This window comes from Crocodylus porosus, unplaced genomic scaffold (assembly GCF_001723895.1).
Source record: "Crocodylus porosus isolate Cpor-Errol unplaced genomic scaffold, CroPor_comp1, whole genome shotgun sequence".
Lineage (NCBI taxonomy): Eukaryota > Metazoa > Chordata > Crocodylia > Crocodylidae > Crocodylus > Crocodylus porosus.
The window spans coordinates 10711017-10724637 of NW_017728943.1; the positions used below are offsets into that span (position 1 = coordinate 10711017).

Here is a 13621-nt window from a genome sequence, read left to right on the forward strand (position 1 = left end):
AAGCGTTGCTTCAGAGCAAGTGGGGAAGGAGAAGTAGCAAAGGAAAAATATACCCAGTTACCACCAGTTTGACTATAAAAGTTATTTATTGCTAAGTATATGAAATATATGATGGCTCTAGCAGTAATAGACATGCAAAGGAAAAACAAAAAATTATAGTATTACCCTGGTTTCACTAGGTATTTGGGGAAACTTAGCTCAAGCTTAACTAATACAGTTCAGGTTCAGTATTTTATGCCTAGAGAAAAAAGAGAAGAGAGAGGGAGAGCACTGGGATCTCACCAGTCCAAGGCACTCGGGTTGCAAAGCTGATAGGTTAAAGTTCTCAGCATGATCCTTGAAGGGAGACGATCTGCCTTTTCCAGCATCCCAAGAAAAAGTGGGTGGTGTGAGAGAGACTTCTCCTCTTGAAGTGCACACGCTACTGCTTTTTTACAGATTTTTATACCCTCAGTTCAGCTTCTTGCAAGCATTCTCAATAGTGTAAATCAGTGTCTTTTCTCTTGACAGGGGTTTATCTGGTTTGGAACATCTCAGGAAACTGATTCATAATCAGGAAACACATAAGGTTAGGGAGTAACCAGACACTTGGGAGCCACTTAAAATTCCTATGGATAACAGATATACTGATGGGATATCTCCTGGTTTCTTCAGAAACAATAGATAGCTTGCAGCATCAGGGTTTTGGATTTTTACTTGTGAACAAGCCTCAACTTAGCATGACCTTTCCAGATCTTACTATAGTCTTTTAACAGACTTACGGCAATTATTGGCGTGTTCATAACCTTTGGGAGGGGAGGACTTCCACCAGTTGTCCCGGGAAAAGTATGACAACACTTGTGGTCAGGGCTTCAATGGGCTGGATGCTGTGATGAACCCTTTACCATTGTTCAAATGTTGCCCATACCCCCTCTGACGGTGTCTTGCCTCAGCATTCCCTAACCCAGCAACCAAGTTTTAGCCAATTAAGTTTAAATAGGCCTCCCATAGTGGGACTGGGGAATGTACAGCCCAAGATGCCTAGTAAACTTTACTTCTGCTTAGAGGTGTGTGGTGGGGGGGAGTCCTTTGTAAATCCAGATTAGAACTGGTCTGATAAATGCTGAGCTGGGTGTGTATAAATGTGGCTTGATTAGCATTTAGAGCACAGATTCCCCATCATGCAGTGCTCCCCTGCTTCTCTGATCCCAGAATTCACTGTGGTCTCTGCTTTGGGCTTTCTGTTCTCCATCTCTCATGTAAATGAATGGTCATCTGGTTCCATCTCAGATGCAAATGAGACCTAGGGCAGTTGTTTCACTTTTGTCACCCTTATCTGGAGGGTTTTAGGTGTGTATCCCACTTCATCTTAATCAGTTTCTGTTTAGGTAAAGGAGGGGAGGGGAGGAGGGATTCTTTGTGAGTCCGACAGTCTGTGTCCCGTGTCAGGGTTCCCCAAGAACATGGAGCTGAGAGGTAACAGCAGGGAGCTCCCAGACTCCACTTCATGGTTGCAGGGCCAACACTGGGAAATCCTGATCTCCCAGCCCAAGTCCTGCGGTCTCCTTATCTCCCAGCAACAGCTCTGTGGTCTTGGAGTCAACACTGGGCTCAGGCTGAGAGAGAGAATCTCCCAGCCTAGATCCCATGACCATGACCATGGGATAAGGATCTCCCAGCACCAGCCTTTTGATTGCAGGACTTGGGCTGGGGAGATAAGGATCTCCCAGTGCCGGTCCCACAATCGGAGAGCAGGATCTGGGAGCTCCCTCGTGCTGGGGCAGGGGGACATTGTCGTTGCCTGGGTTCTGGTGGCAAAGCGCACCCCAGCATCAGGCAGCTCCCAGGGACAGGGAGCAATCTCCTGACCCCTACTGCTCAGTTGACCAAGAGCACATTTGTTCCTGGTCAGGCGTTTACGCATGCACTACTGCACAGTAAGTAATCTCAAGTAAATTCGCTACTTGCATTTACAGGTAGCAAATTTACTTGTGAATAGAGCTAATTACATAAACATTTGCATGTGTAGATGTGGATGCTTACTAGACATTAATTAGCTCTGCTGCACAGTGAGACCTCTCATGTAGATGCGCCCGATATATAGTTTAGAAGGATTCACACACACACACCCTTTCTGCTCGGTGACTGGTGCCTCCTGGGTTGGGGGTGACAACTGGGGTCCATCTGCAGCCAATCATCGAGCTGGGGAGGCATGGGGGGCTCCCCTAGCACACTCCCTGGCAGACCTGGAATTGGACCAGAAGTACTTCCAGTCCATTTCTGGGTTTGCTGCCGAGCACATGGAGGGCCCCGCTCCCCCCAACCCACACTTCTGTGGGATGCTCCATTTGCCCCACCATTGCAGCGATCACGAGCCACGCGTCATACCTTAAGGTATGTAGAAGCAGCTTTTAAAGCTATGTCTATGTCCGAATAGCTGATTCTCTGAATCAGCATCAAATCTTCAGATTTGGATTCAGCTGAATCAAATCAGGGACATTGATATCAATCAATAAATCAAATCACTGTCCCTGATTTGGGTCGAATCCCAAGCTAAAAGGACCCACTTTGCACACTCCTACTTTATAATCTTTTTATCTTTGGGACCTTCTAGCACTAGAAGGTTACATAAAATGAGTGGATGTAGGATTTTGAAATGAGTAGGTGCAACAGCTCCACTTCCCCTTTTAAAGCAGATAAAATATACATTTGTGCATATCCTGAGTTACCACAGTTAAATGTGGGACCCTCAAAAATAGGGAAAACTAGGAAAGAAACCATTTTAAAACTAACAATCATTTTTTTCCTTTCACATTTTTCATTCTTTCTTCTGTTTACTAATATCCAAACTATTTATTTTCCATTAGATAAAGCTGTGAAGCCATAAAACCAAGTTGAGGACAGTAAAAGTATTTCTCTTACAACAGATTTTGATGGTGTTAGCACAACATTATTGCTCATCTGGCAGCATCTGTCTTGCCCTTTGGCCCCATCATTGCAGTATCTCTGAATCTGCCATTACAGTTGTTCTAGGGTTAGGTTAGCCAGCTAAAACACTGGGCCTTAATCGTAAAATAGCAATAATAATAAGATGTAAAACCTGGTGTTTATACAGCACTTTTCATCTCATCATAACAACAAAGTTAATTGTAAGAACAGTATCTGCAACTGTAAGTGCTTATCAGCAGGAAGCAGGTCTTTATATGTGTGGGTGCTGTGGCAGAATACCATCTCTGTTCCTCCCCAAACTTTGCTATGTGACAATTTAGTTACCCTCGTCACTGCAGAGGGCATACGTCCCATGGACTCCAGGTTGTAACCTGAGTTGTAACCTGAGCTGGATACATTCCTGAGGGAGGGCGGAAATGTGCTCCCTCTGACTATGTGATTGGCATCACATACCTGGGTGGGGGGCTAAAGCTCCCTATTGTTCTAAGCAATGCCAACCTGACTGGAAGGGGACTAAAGACCTTCCAGTCTACCCAGCAACCAGTGATGCAGTTCAAAATAGTTGGCTGGCAGCCAACAGTTGCTGGCCTTCATTGGATCAGGTAAATAAGGTCATAAGGTCTCTATCAGTTAAGGACTGCCCAGGAGGAGGCAGTAGCCATGATGAAAACTCAGAGAGAAGCTGGACCATCTGAAACTTACTCTGTCTCTTGAAACTCATGATCAGTGATCTGCCCGCCTCCAGAGGGAACCTCCACCTGCCTCTGGATGATACTCATGAGTAAGCTACCTGAGATCTAACTAGATATATAGCTTACAGTGACTCAGATGCATGATCAAAGGCTACCATGCCACTTTGCTCTAAGGCAGGGGTGGGCAAAATGCAGCCCAGGGGCCGGATGCAGCCTGCCAGGACATTCTATCCGGCCTGTGGGGCCCCTAAAAAATTTAGAAAATTTATATTAATCTGCCCTGGGCTGGCTGTTATGGGACCCTTGGTGGCTTGCCGAAACTCAGTAAGCAGCCCTCTGCCCAAAGTAATTGCCTACCCCTGCTCTAAGGGATTTCTCTGATATGCTCTATCCTGTACCCTATTCCAAACCTACTCCTTGTAACCAATAAAGTTCTCCTTTGTACCTAGCATAGGAGATTTACTGGGAGAGGGTCTAAATTATGGCTTGAGGTCCCCTTGGTTTGGGTGACTAAGGGATACCACTGTTCATGCTTCAGACTGTGGGAAGTACCCCAAATTCTTGCAGTGGGTCAAGTACCCTCAAGGGCTAATAGGCCTGTGTTTCCCAGAGGGCACAGGTTAAGGATCAGCCCAGACTCTGGTTGGTGGCAGCATTACCACCAGACCAATGGGTGTGCTCCAGGAAGCGGGTCGGCCATATGGGCCCATCCCCCTCCAGGGAGGCACTCGGAGCCTAGAATGTGGTCACGCACAGTGAGGTGGGTGGCTCAGTGCAGGAGCACCTCCTACTGGCCCGCCACAGGCGCATCTACTCTTGCAAATACTAAATGACTCTGCAGTACCTGCCAGTACTGTGCAGTCCAGCAGCACATGGGTCATTTTTGACCCTACTGCACAGTAACAATGAGCAGTAGTGGCAGCATCATGGTTGGTGCCTGCCAACACTACATTGCCATAGCATCTCATGTAGACATGCCCTATGTGTACTGACTAGCATACCAGAACCCTGATATAAATATTAAATAATGATGGTTGTGAGAAACAAGTTTCTCTGCCCTGTCCCCCTTCTAAACAGAGGGACAAAGGAGTTGAAACATGGAATCCACCCTGGCCCTCCCACTGAGCCAGGAATTCTGTTTTGCTTTTTTTAATATTACCAATATATTGATAATTTTGCTTATTTCTTTCTCATTTCTCAAAGGCAGTGCTTCAAGATCTGAAAGTAAAGGAGAGATAACTCCAGAACTTCTACCTGAGAAAGAAAAAAATTATTTTATCAGAGAAGGTTCTCTCAAGGTGAGCCAAAAATGCAAAAAATCTTCTGAAATAAACTAAATATTATAGATGAGGGACAGTAGAATTAACTTCATTAATTCATATACTTGTTGTCTGACCATTTTCATTTTTCTTATTCTTGGTTCATTATTGTTTATTTATTTATTTTGCTTATCTTTTATTTTGTTGCTTTGACTACTTTTAGGGAAAGATTGTTGGGTTTGCATAAGATAAATATTCCTTTGGAAGTGGTGATGTTCTTGCTGTGATAGCACAGGAGATGTGAGAAGCAAGAATTCTTGTGGGTGATATCTGTTATTGAACTAACTGTATGGTTGGGATAGACATAGGCAAACTTTTAGGTATCAGAGTACCCTTTGCTATGTATACCAACTGTACAGTTGGTTCAATAAAAGATATCACCCACAAGAATTCTTGCCTTTGGAAGTAATAATGATCAATGGTGTCTAGCTTTGGGTGCTTATACAGCTATTATAGTTGAAATCACTATGGCCCAGATACATAAATTGAATCACATAAAGCCAGGCTCATAAAAATATATAGGCGCCCAAAACAAGACTTAGGCTGACTTTAGGTGTCTGTATTCAAAACTTATTTTAAAAAAAACCCTACTGAGTGGCTATCTAACCATGGAGCTGACTGAACTCACTAGGCACTTCTTCCTTAGACCTGAAGGTTTCCCTGGACTTGCAGTTATGTTTCTTCACGTGCCCAGAATTGACAAGGTCTAAGAAGTTAGGTACCTAGATCCCACCTAAGTGACATTTGGTTCCAAAATCTAGGCCAAGCAGCACCTAAACTCCTGAGGGGTTCAATATGGTAGGTATGTTTAGAGTAGGGATAACACAGGTCAACAGGATTGTTCTCCTAACAAAATGCATTCCCAGCTGTTTCCTTTTTAAAACATAATTGCTGATGGAAGACAAGGAAAGGGAAATGGTAGTGCCAACTTTTTATATAATGTCTGCTAATAAAAGCAGGAAACTCAGCTGGAAAGAGGGACACCTAAGAACAGAGGTGGGCAATTATTTCAGCTGGAGATCTACTTAACCTGTTTTGGTGAACTGTCAAGGGCCGCAAGGTGACGGGCACCCCTCACCCCCCCAGTCGCCATCTTGGGACCGGACATCCCACCCCAACCCCTGCCCTTGCCCTGGAAGTACTTCATTTTGGAGGGAGGATGCTGCCATCCTGAAACTGAAAAAAACCCTAAATCATATACTAAAAAAAAATCAAACATCTACTATAACTTATTCTAATCTTATTTAAAAAAAATATTTTGTCCTGATTTATGTGTGTTTGTGTAGTGTATCTAGAAGCAATTCCATAATAGCTCAATTGTGTGAGGGGGGTAAGAGGGTGTATGTGGAGTGTGTGTGGTTGGGAAGTGTGTGTGGTGGGGGGCGGTGTGGGTATGGTGAGTGGGGGCATGGGGCAGTGTGGTGTGTGTGTGAAGGAGTGTGGTGTGAGGTATGTGGTTGGGGTGGGGGCTGCAGGACGGTGTGCATGTGGGGGGTTGTGGGGAATGGGAGTGTGTGTGGAAGGGTGTAAGTATGTGCAGAAGCATGGTGAGGTAGAGGGGTGTGGGAGTGTGTGGGGGGCTGTGGGAAGGTGTGGGGTTATGGTGGGAGGGTGGGGATGTGCATGGGAGGATGTGGATGTGTTTAGGGATATGCTGGAGAGTGGCGTGTATAGGAGAGTGTGGGTGTGTGTATGTGTGGAGGGAGGTGTCCTTGGAGTCCCCGGAGCATGCCAGTCTCTGGATCTGCATGTGGTGGCAGCAAGCCAAACCAGCCCCACCCAGCCCCATAACAGGCAGCTACTGCCCAAGTCCCTGGCTGCACATGGTGGCAGCATGTGTGGCCAGCCCCACCCAGCCCAACAGCGCTCCCACCAGAGTCTCCAGCCACACATGGTGGCAGTGTGCAGGGCCAGGCTGGGACAGGTCAAGCCACGCTAGGTTGAGGGGGTTGCTTAGCAATCAGAGCTTCACCTCCTGTATGGGGGTACAGGCTTGCAGAGGGCAGCCCAGGGCACTCATTTAAGAGTGAGACACCTGGGTTCTGGATCCTTCTCTTCAATTTAGCTATTTAGTGTTTAATATGAAGCATGTTGGCTGTTTACAGATGTTATTTAAAAAAAACCCCAAAAAACGCTTTACTAGAAGCAGCAGGGCATTACTTTGATCTAGCTCCACACCATCTCTATAGATTAGATGCTCCAGCGGTGCTTTTTGGCACTTTTATCTAAAGGTAAGTTAATCAGCTATTAGATAAAAGCACCAAAAAAGCCTCACTAAAGCTCCTGATCTATACAGCCATTGGGTGAGCTGGGTCCAATTAATGCACTGCCTCTTCTGGGCATGAGCTGGGTTTGGCATTGGAGCATGCTGAGTTTAAAGTAAAGCACTTCTGTTTGTTTGTTAATGCCTGCAAGCAGCCATTATGTCCTAGAAAGAACCTAGGGGCATATGTGCACGCAACATTTTTTGCCGTTTCTTGCACTGGAATGGTGTGCCTTTTTGCATGAGTGGGTTTTTCAGATGCTTTAAAAGTCTTTCTGGTGTATTAAAGTAAAATTCCTCAGAGGTAGTTTAGTTTGGCTCACCATGAATTCAAGCACCACATCCATGGATTCATTACATGCAAACACAAAGGCACTCAAAGATGTGTAATGAGCCACTTTTTTGTAGTTCAGCCTTTTGTCCACCAGATGTTGATTTCAGCTGCCCCATTTCGATAAATGGGTGTAATGTGTTTCCCTGGCCAGGGTGACAATAGTGCCATCACCCCATTCCCTACCCCTGCCCCTGCCCCTGCCCCTGCCCGAACATAGCCCATAGCTGCTGCTTTTTTTTTTCCTCGTGCCATGTGCCAGCTTCCTCCCACACCATTTGCGACTGCACATGAGATAACCCCACAGTCAGGCAGACCCATGGCATCTGGCAGACCTTAACAGTTCAGTCCAGGAATGAACAACTTGCATGCCTCTGGGGTGGGGGGGCATGGATTGCTTTAATTTCCCTTTCACTCAGACACAGCTAAATGGTGCACACTTTGTCAGTGCATATAGCCCATAGCTGACCCCCTTTTTTTTTTAATGTGCTGGCTGCTGCACCATTCTTGAGTGCCAATGCCATAGCAAGGGGGTGGAGGGGTGAGCGGGTTGACTCCCCACCTGCAGAAGTCAAGGGGCACCAATAGGCACTGCCCAGCCAGCTGGGGTGGGCTGTGGGACGGAGCCACAAGTGGATAGTTTGTGGGAGGGGGGCCTGGGCACGGAAGGAAGGCAGCTCCTGCCACAGTGTACACTCCCAGCCAAGTCTCAGGGGGCGGGGCTGTGCCCTCAAGATCTGTGCACAGGGTGAGGGTGGGCTGCCGCTGTGGGCACCAAACTTTCTTGCCATGGCACTGGTTCTGGCTGTTGCACCATTCATAAGTGCCAGTGCCATGGCAAGGGGAAGCAAGTGGGGTGACCCCCCCTCCCATGGGGTGACCCCTCCACCTCAACAGGCACTGTCCAGCTGGGGCAGGGCACAGAACAGAGCTGTGAGTTGCTCATTTTGAAGGGCATAGACAAAGGGGGAGGGTGGCTCCCACCACTACATGCACTCCCAGGCAAGCATGGGGGGTCCTGTGCACCTCAGATCTGTGTGCAGGGTCAAGGCAGGCTGCCACTGCAGGCTTTGCCCTGGGCACCAAACTTCCTTGCCAGCCATGGCACTGGCTGAGTGCACAAGGTTACCCAGCCCCCACTTTAAACTCATGGCAGCACGCAGGATAGCAGCTGGTGCCCGTAGCTGGCAGGTTCCTTTGTGCTGCTGCACTGGTCAGTCTCAACCCATCCTCCTGACCCTAACTCATGATGGCACCCCTGGCCCTGGCAGAGCCCATCACTCCCAACCCACTGTCAGGGCTTCACCACCCCCATAGGTGGATTAATGCACAGACCAGCTGGCCAGGGATGGAACCGACAGCTGTGGGGCAGGGCACAGGGTGGGAGGCCCTGGGCCATAGGAGTGGGTCCCAGGGCCTCAAAGAATCTTAATCTGCCCCTGTCTCCCCTCTTCCATGTGCCATGCTGTTGCCACTTGGGGATTCCCTGGGTTTTCCAGTACTGGTTAAATGACCTTCCCTTGCTGTTTCAAAAAAATTGCAAGTGAGGATCACAGACACGAAAGAAAAGGGAGCAAATAATTTTCTTTTACATAAGTAACATTTAATGATTTATTCACCTTAACTTACATAAATATCAACCGGTAAAGAACTTTCAAGGTAAACAATTTCACCCAAAGAACCTTTTCTGCCAAGAAGCAGTAAGCACTCTTCAGCTTATTAAACCCATGGAACCAGGTAACACAGCTACATTTGGAGAAAACTGAACAAAGAGGGGACCCCAGGGTCATTGGGCAAGAGAAAAAAGGGAGGTGGCAGCAGAGGCAGGCAGAGAGGCAGGCAGACATACCCCACCATTCTTGCAATGCCAAGTTATAAAAGACTATTTTGTTCAATCGGAAAGGCAGCTAGTTGGGAAAATTAATAACTCGCCACTCTTGTAAAGTAGCAAATGTTACTCAGTGAATGGCAACAAGAAGATGTGAGTTTTAAATGAAAGCTGCACAAGAAAAACTCAAAAACCTTTGGGTTAACAGCTACAGGACAAGATAAGCTGAAAGTCACCACAGAATCCAGCCTGTGTGGAAGCCCAGAACAGTAGATTGTTTTATTTTTATGTTACAGACCTTGCAGTGTTTTTTAAATAACTTTAAAGGTAACCCTCCCAACCCCACTCCCCCCCCATATACACATTAGGTTTTACTTTTCTACAGACACATTCAGGAGTGAGCCAACCACTCCTGATTGCTTTTCAAAGGCAATCAGGAGCCTCTCTCACTTCTGTGGCCATGGGGCAGAGAGCAGTGAACAAGCTAAGAAAAGCAGGAAGGGCACCCCCTGGCCCATGGAGCAGAGAGCAGAGGTGGCAGGCAGACAGACACCCACCAACTGAGACCCCACCATGCAAACAATGGACACTATTAAAGTGGGGGAAAACAAGGATTCAACCAATGTATTTATTGCTTTACTTATTTAGCATTTGTTTGTTTTTATTTATCATTGTTTTAGTTATTTATCATTTTATGGTACTTTATTTATCACCCTTACTTGCAGGCAGAGATGGCCCCACCTATGGCTAGTGGGGCAGAGAGCAGAGGCAGCAGGCAGGCAGGCAGGCTTGTAGACAGACCAATACCAGTACCACAGTCCCACACCCCCATGCAACCAACTGATACCATCACATGTGGGGGAAAAGCAGAAACTAACCACAAAATGTATCAGCCTTAACTTGCAAGCAGGGAGGGAACCCCATAGCCAGTGGAGCAGAAAGGAAAGGCATCAGGCAGGTAGATGCCCACTGCACCCCTCCACCCCCCATGCAACCAACTGACAGTGTCACATGCGGGAGCTAACCAGAGCTAACCAGTTTGACATACATCAGTCTTTACTTGCAAGCTGGGAGGGCACCCCATAACCAGTGGGGCAGAAAGCAGAGGCAACAGGCAGACACACACACAGAGCTTAAACCATCAAACCCGTGCCCTCCCCCCCACAACTATGCAACCAACCAAGTAACAGATCAGGAGCTAACTGGGATATTTATCAGCTGTTACCATGCATCCTGCATGCATGGTTTTTATGGAAGGCAATTGTAGCACCATTGCAAGTTACCACTGATGTGCCTCAACCACACTGTGCAGACAGTGATGACATGTCCTAGAGTCATTCTCAGGCTTTGTACTTGGTCTGCCTTTCTTCTTTGGTGGTGGTAGCGGTGGCGGCAGTGTTTCAATCGGAGCTGAAAACAGGAAGGAAGGAATGTGTGTATGTGGGGGGGGCATTAGACCAGTGTGTGGGAAGATTAATGGAAAAACCACCAAAAAGGGCCTGCCCTGAATAGTATTCACCAGCAAGCAGAGCCTCCATGCCTTGCATTGCCCTTCACCATCCTGCAGAACAATCAAATTCCCCCACCTGTCTAGTTAGTTGTCAGTTGAAGTAAACAACGCCCCACTCTCTCTATGTACAGTGTCACCCATCACCCCCCTCCCCCACCCTGGGACCTAGCCTAATCTCAGGTGTCATTTCACATGTCACAATGTCACTTATCAATGGCTAAATGTACCGGTTGTGGAGGACATCACGATGCCCTCTTGCAACTCCATGTCAGAAAGCAGCTCTCATGTTGGACTTCAGCCTGCACTCAAGCACTGTCTTGTTGTGCCCCTGATGGGCAATTCTCCTTGGAATCATCCAAGACATTCAGAGGATCACATTCCCTAGTCTTACACGCCCTGGCTAGCTGTTTTCTGTCTGTGGTCTGCTACCTTCTCTCAGACATCTTGGATCAATATGGTGTATCCATACCCCAGCCACTGCTCCCATAATTTATAGGGCTTTTCTGCAGTGGGTCAGGAATAGTTCACACCCCACACCACCCTCATTTTGGTGGGGAAAAAATGTTGGCACAGACATGTTGGCACCGGCCTGGCAATTGTTTTGCAAAAGAGCACTAAAACCCTGTATAAGTAAGAAATGGGCTAGGTACTGAAGGGCAAGCCAGGGAGAGTGGCCAGACATGATTGCATAGTCTCAGCTCACAATCAGACCCACATCCTCACAACAACCCCCCGCACTGCGCAGCCACTGCCGGCCCCTAACCTTGTCTTGTCCAGGGTGACAACTGCACCTCCACCCCATGATGTGCCCCTGCCCCTGACTGAATACACCCAGTGCCATAGCCTCATTTTTTTCCCTTGTGCTGGCTGGGATTGCCCAAAGAAGGTCACTTCACAGTCAGATTCATGGCAACACAGCACCTGAAATCTGCATAATTGTCCCCCACCTCCCTTTCAGTGCAAAATGTACCATTCAGTGCAGACATGCTGGCACCAGCCTGGAATTTTTTTTTTGCAGAAGAGCACCAAAAGTGGGTGCAGGTAAAAAAAGATATGTGTACTGATGGATATGCCAAGGTGGGTCACGCACAGGGTCCCAAGGGCTACCTACAAGTCACCCATGTGTCAAGGCACTATGCAGAGATTGGAAGTAGTCCCTGTAGCCACCATGCACCCCTGTGCTGCTGCCAGTCACAGTTGCAGAGTCTCAGCTCTCAGTCAGACTTACATCCTCCTCCCTACCCGCCTGCCTGCCCCAGCCTTGCCCTGGCCAAGGTGAGAACAGCACCTTCACCCCCTACTTTTCCCCTCCTCCTGACTGAATGCAGCATGGTAGCCACAGGGGTTTTTTTCTTTTTTGTGCTGACTGGGATTGCACAAGGAAGGTTTTACATTTCAAAGAAGGCATTTAGCAGATTCTCAGGTTGAACTCCATCACTTTGTTCTCTCAGGAGCAAGGGAAGTTTAGAGGGTCTTGTTAACAGTTTACTCCTGGTCTTCCCCCTTCCACCGTTTCAACACCACCCACCAATGCACTGGGTCTGAGGCTAGCCAGGGAATGCTTGGGGTTTCTTTTCTTCCCATCCCCACATCACACCCAGAAGCAGGCATTTCCACTCCTTCCCAATAAAGGAGGCAGGCAGACAGACAGAGGGAAATGCCACTTTATTTGCACCTGAGAGATTAGTAAGGCGCACACACACAAGTAATGTAAGCAGAGTATTGTGCAGGGGGTTACTTGGGCTTCTTTCCCTTCTATGCCTCCCTGGCTGACCTGCCCTTTGCTCCCTGAACTGCAGTGGTGCCCACTTGGCCCTCCTGGCACTCGTGCACCCCTCAGCATTTTGGCAAACAGGCTCACATGTAATGGTCTGGCTACTTCCTGGACAGAAGCAAGCCAAGCGAACCTACTGTGCCCTTTCTGAGGTAGTACTTGCTTATGGAAGCTGTGCTTGTTTACACACTGCAGGAGATCCTTAATCAAGTCTTGTGTCATCTTCACATTGACATGGCACAGAGTGGCCAGGTCAAGAAACTGCCCTGTGCAGTCTAGGAGTTGCTTCTGGAATCTGATTGTGTTGTCCACACTTCAATTCTCCTGGTCCTCATCAGACCTAAACGCCTCCTGGACTTTGTCCCCCAGCCATCCATGGCTGCCACTTGGATTTGTGGCACCTCCACCAAAGCTTCCATCATGCTCTCTCTGGTGTGTCATTGCCTGCAGCAATAATCTTGTGAGCACTCCACTCCAGTGCAAGCTGACATCCAAGGTTCAGCATCGGCCTTGGTAGCTGGTAACAAAAGGAAAACAAAGTGTTCATGGTGTGGTCAAATTTCCTTCCCCCACCCCCAAGCATTCAAGTGGGTGGTGACCCCACCTCCATTGCTAAATGCACTAACTCCCCTGCACATGCAACCCACAGGCAGTGCTGCTCATACCAATAAAGTTTGAATGTAGCCCGCAGTTGCTGCTTTGTGGGTGGGGGTTTCTTGTGCTGCATGCCAGCTCCCTGTCACCCCATTCGTGATTGCACAAGAGGTTACCCCACGGTCAGACACACAACAGACCCATGGCAGCTGGCAGCCTTTAATTGAGAACAGTACAGTTCAGTCCTGGAATGAACTGCTTGTGTGCCTCGGGGAGTGGGGGGGGCATGGACTACTTTCATTTCCCTTTCACTCAACCCCCGCTTTTTTTTTTTTTTTTATGTGCTGGCTCCCATGCACCCAGGGCAAAGGCCCCAGGCACA

At 47.8% G+C, this 13621-nt stretch overlaps 1 protein-coding gene across 7 annotated transcripts in view; it reads left to right on the forward strand.

The window, feature by feature from the left end:
• The window catches only part of SPAG17 (sperm associated antigen 17), a 342590-nt gene that overhangs the window by 195996 nt on the left and 132973 nt on the right, over nt 1–13621 (forward strand). For all 7 annotated transcript variants that reach the window (XM_019548662.1, XM_019548664.1, XM_019548665.1 and 4 more), the window contains one exon: nt 4824–4918. In XM_019548662.1, the coding sequence (XP_019404207.1) occupies nt 4824–4918 (95 nt within the window). The remainder of the gene's footprint in view (nt 1–4823; nt 4919–13621) is intronic.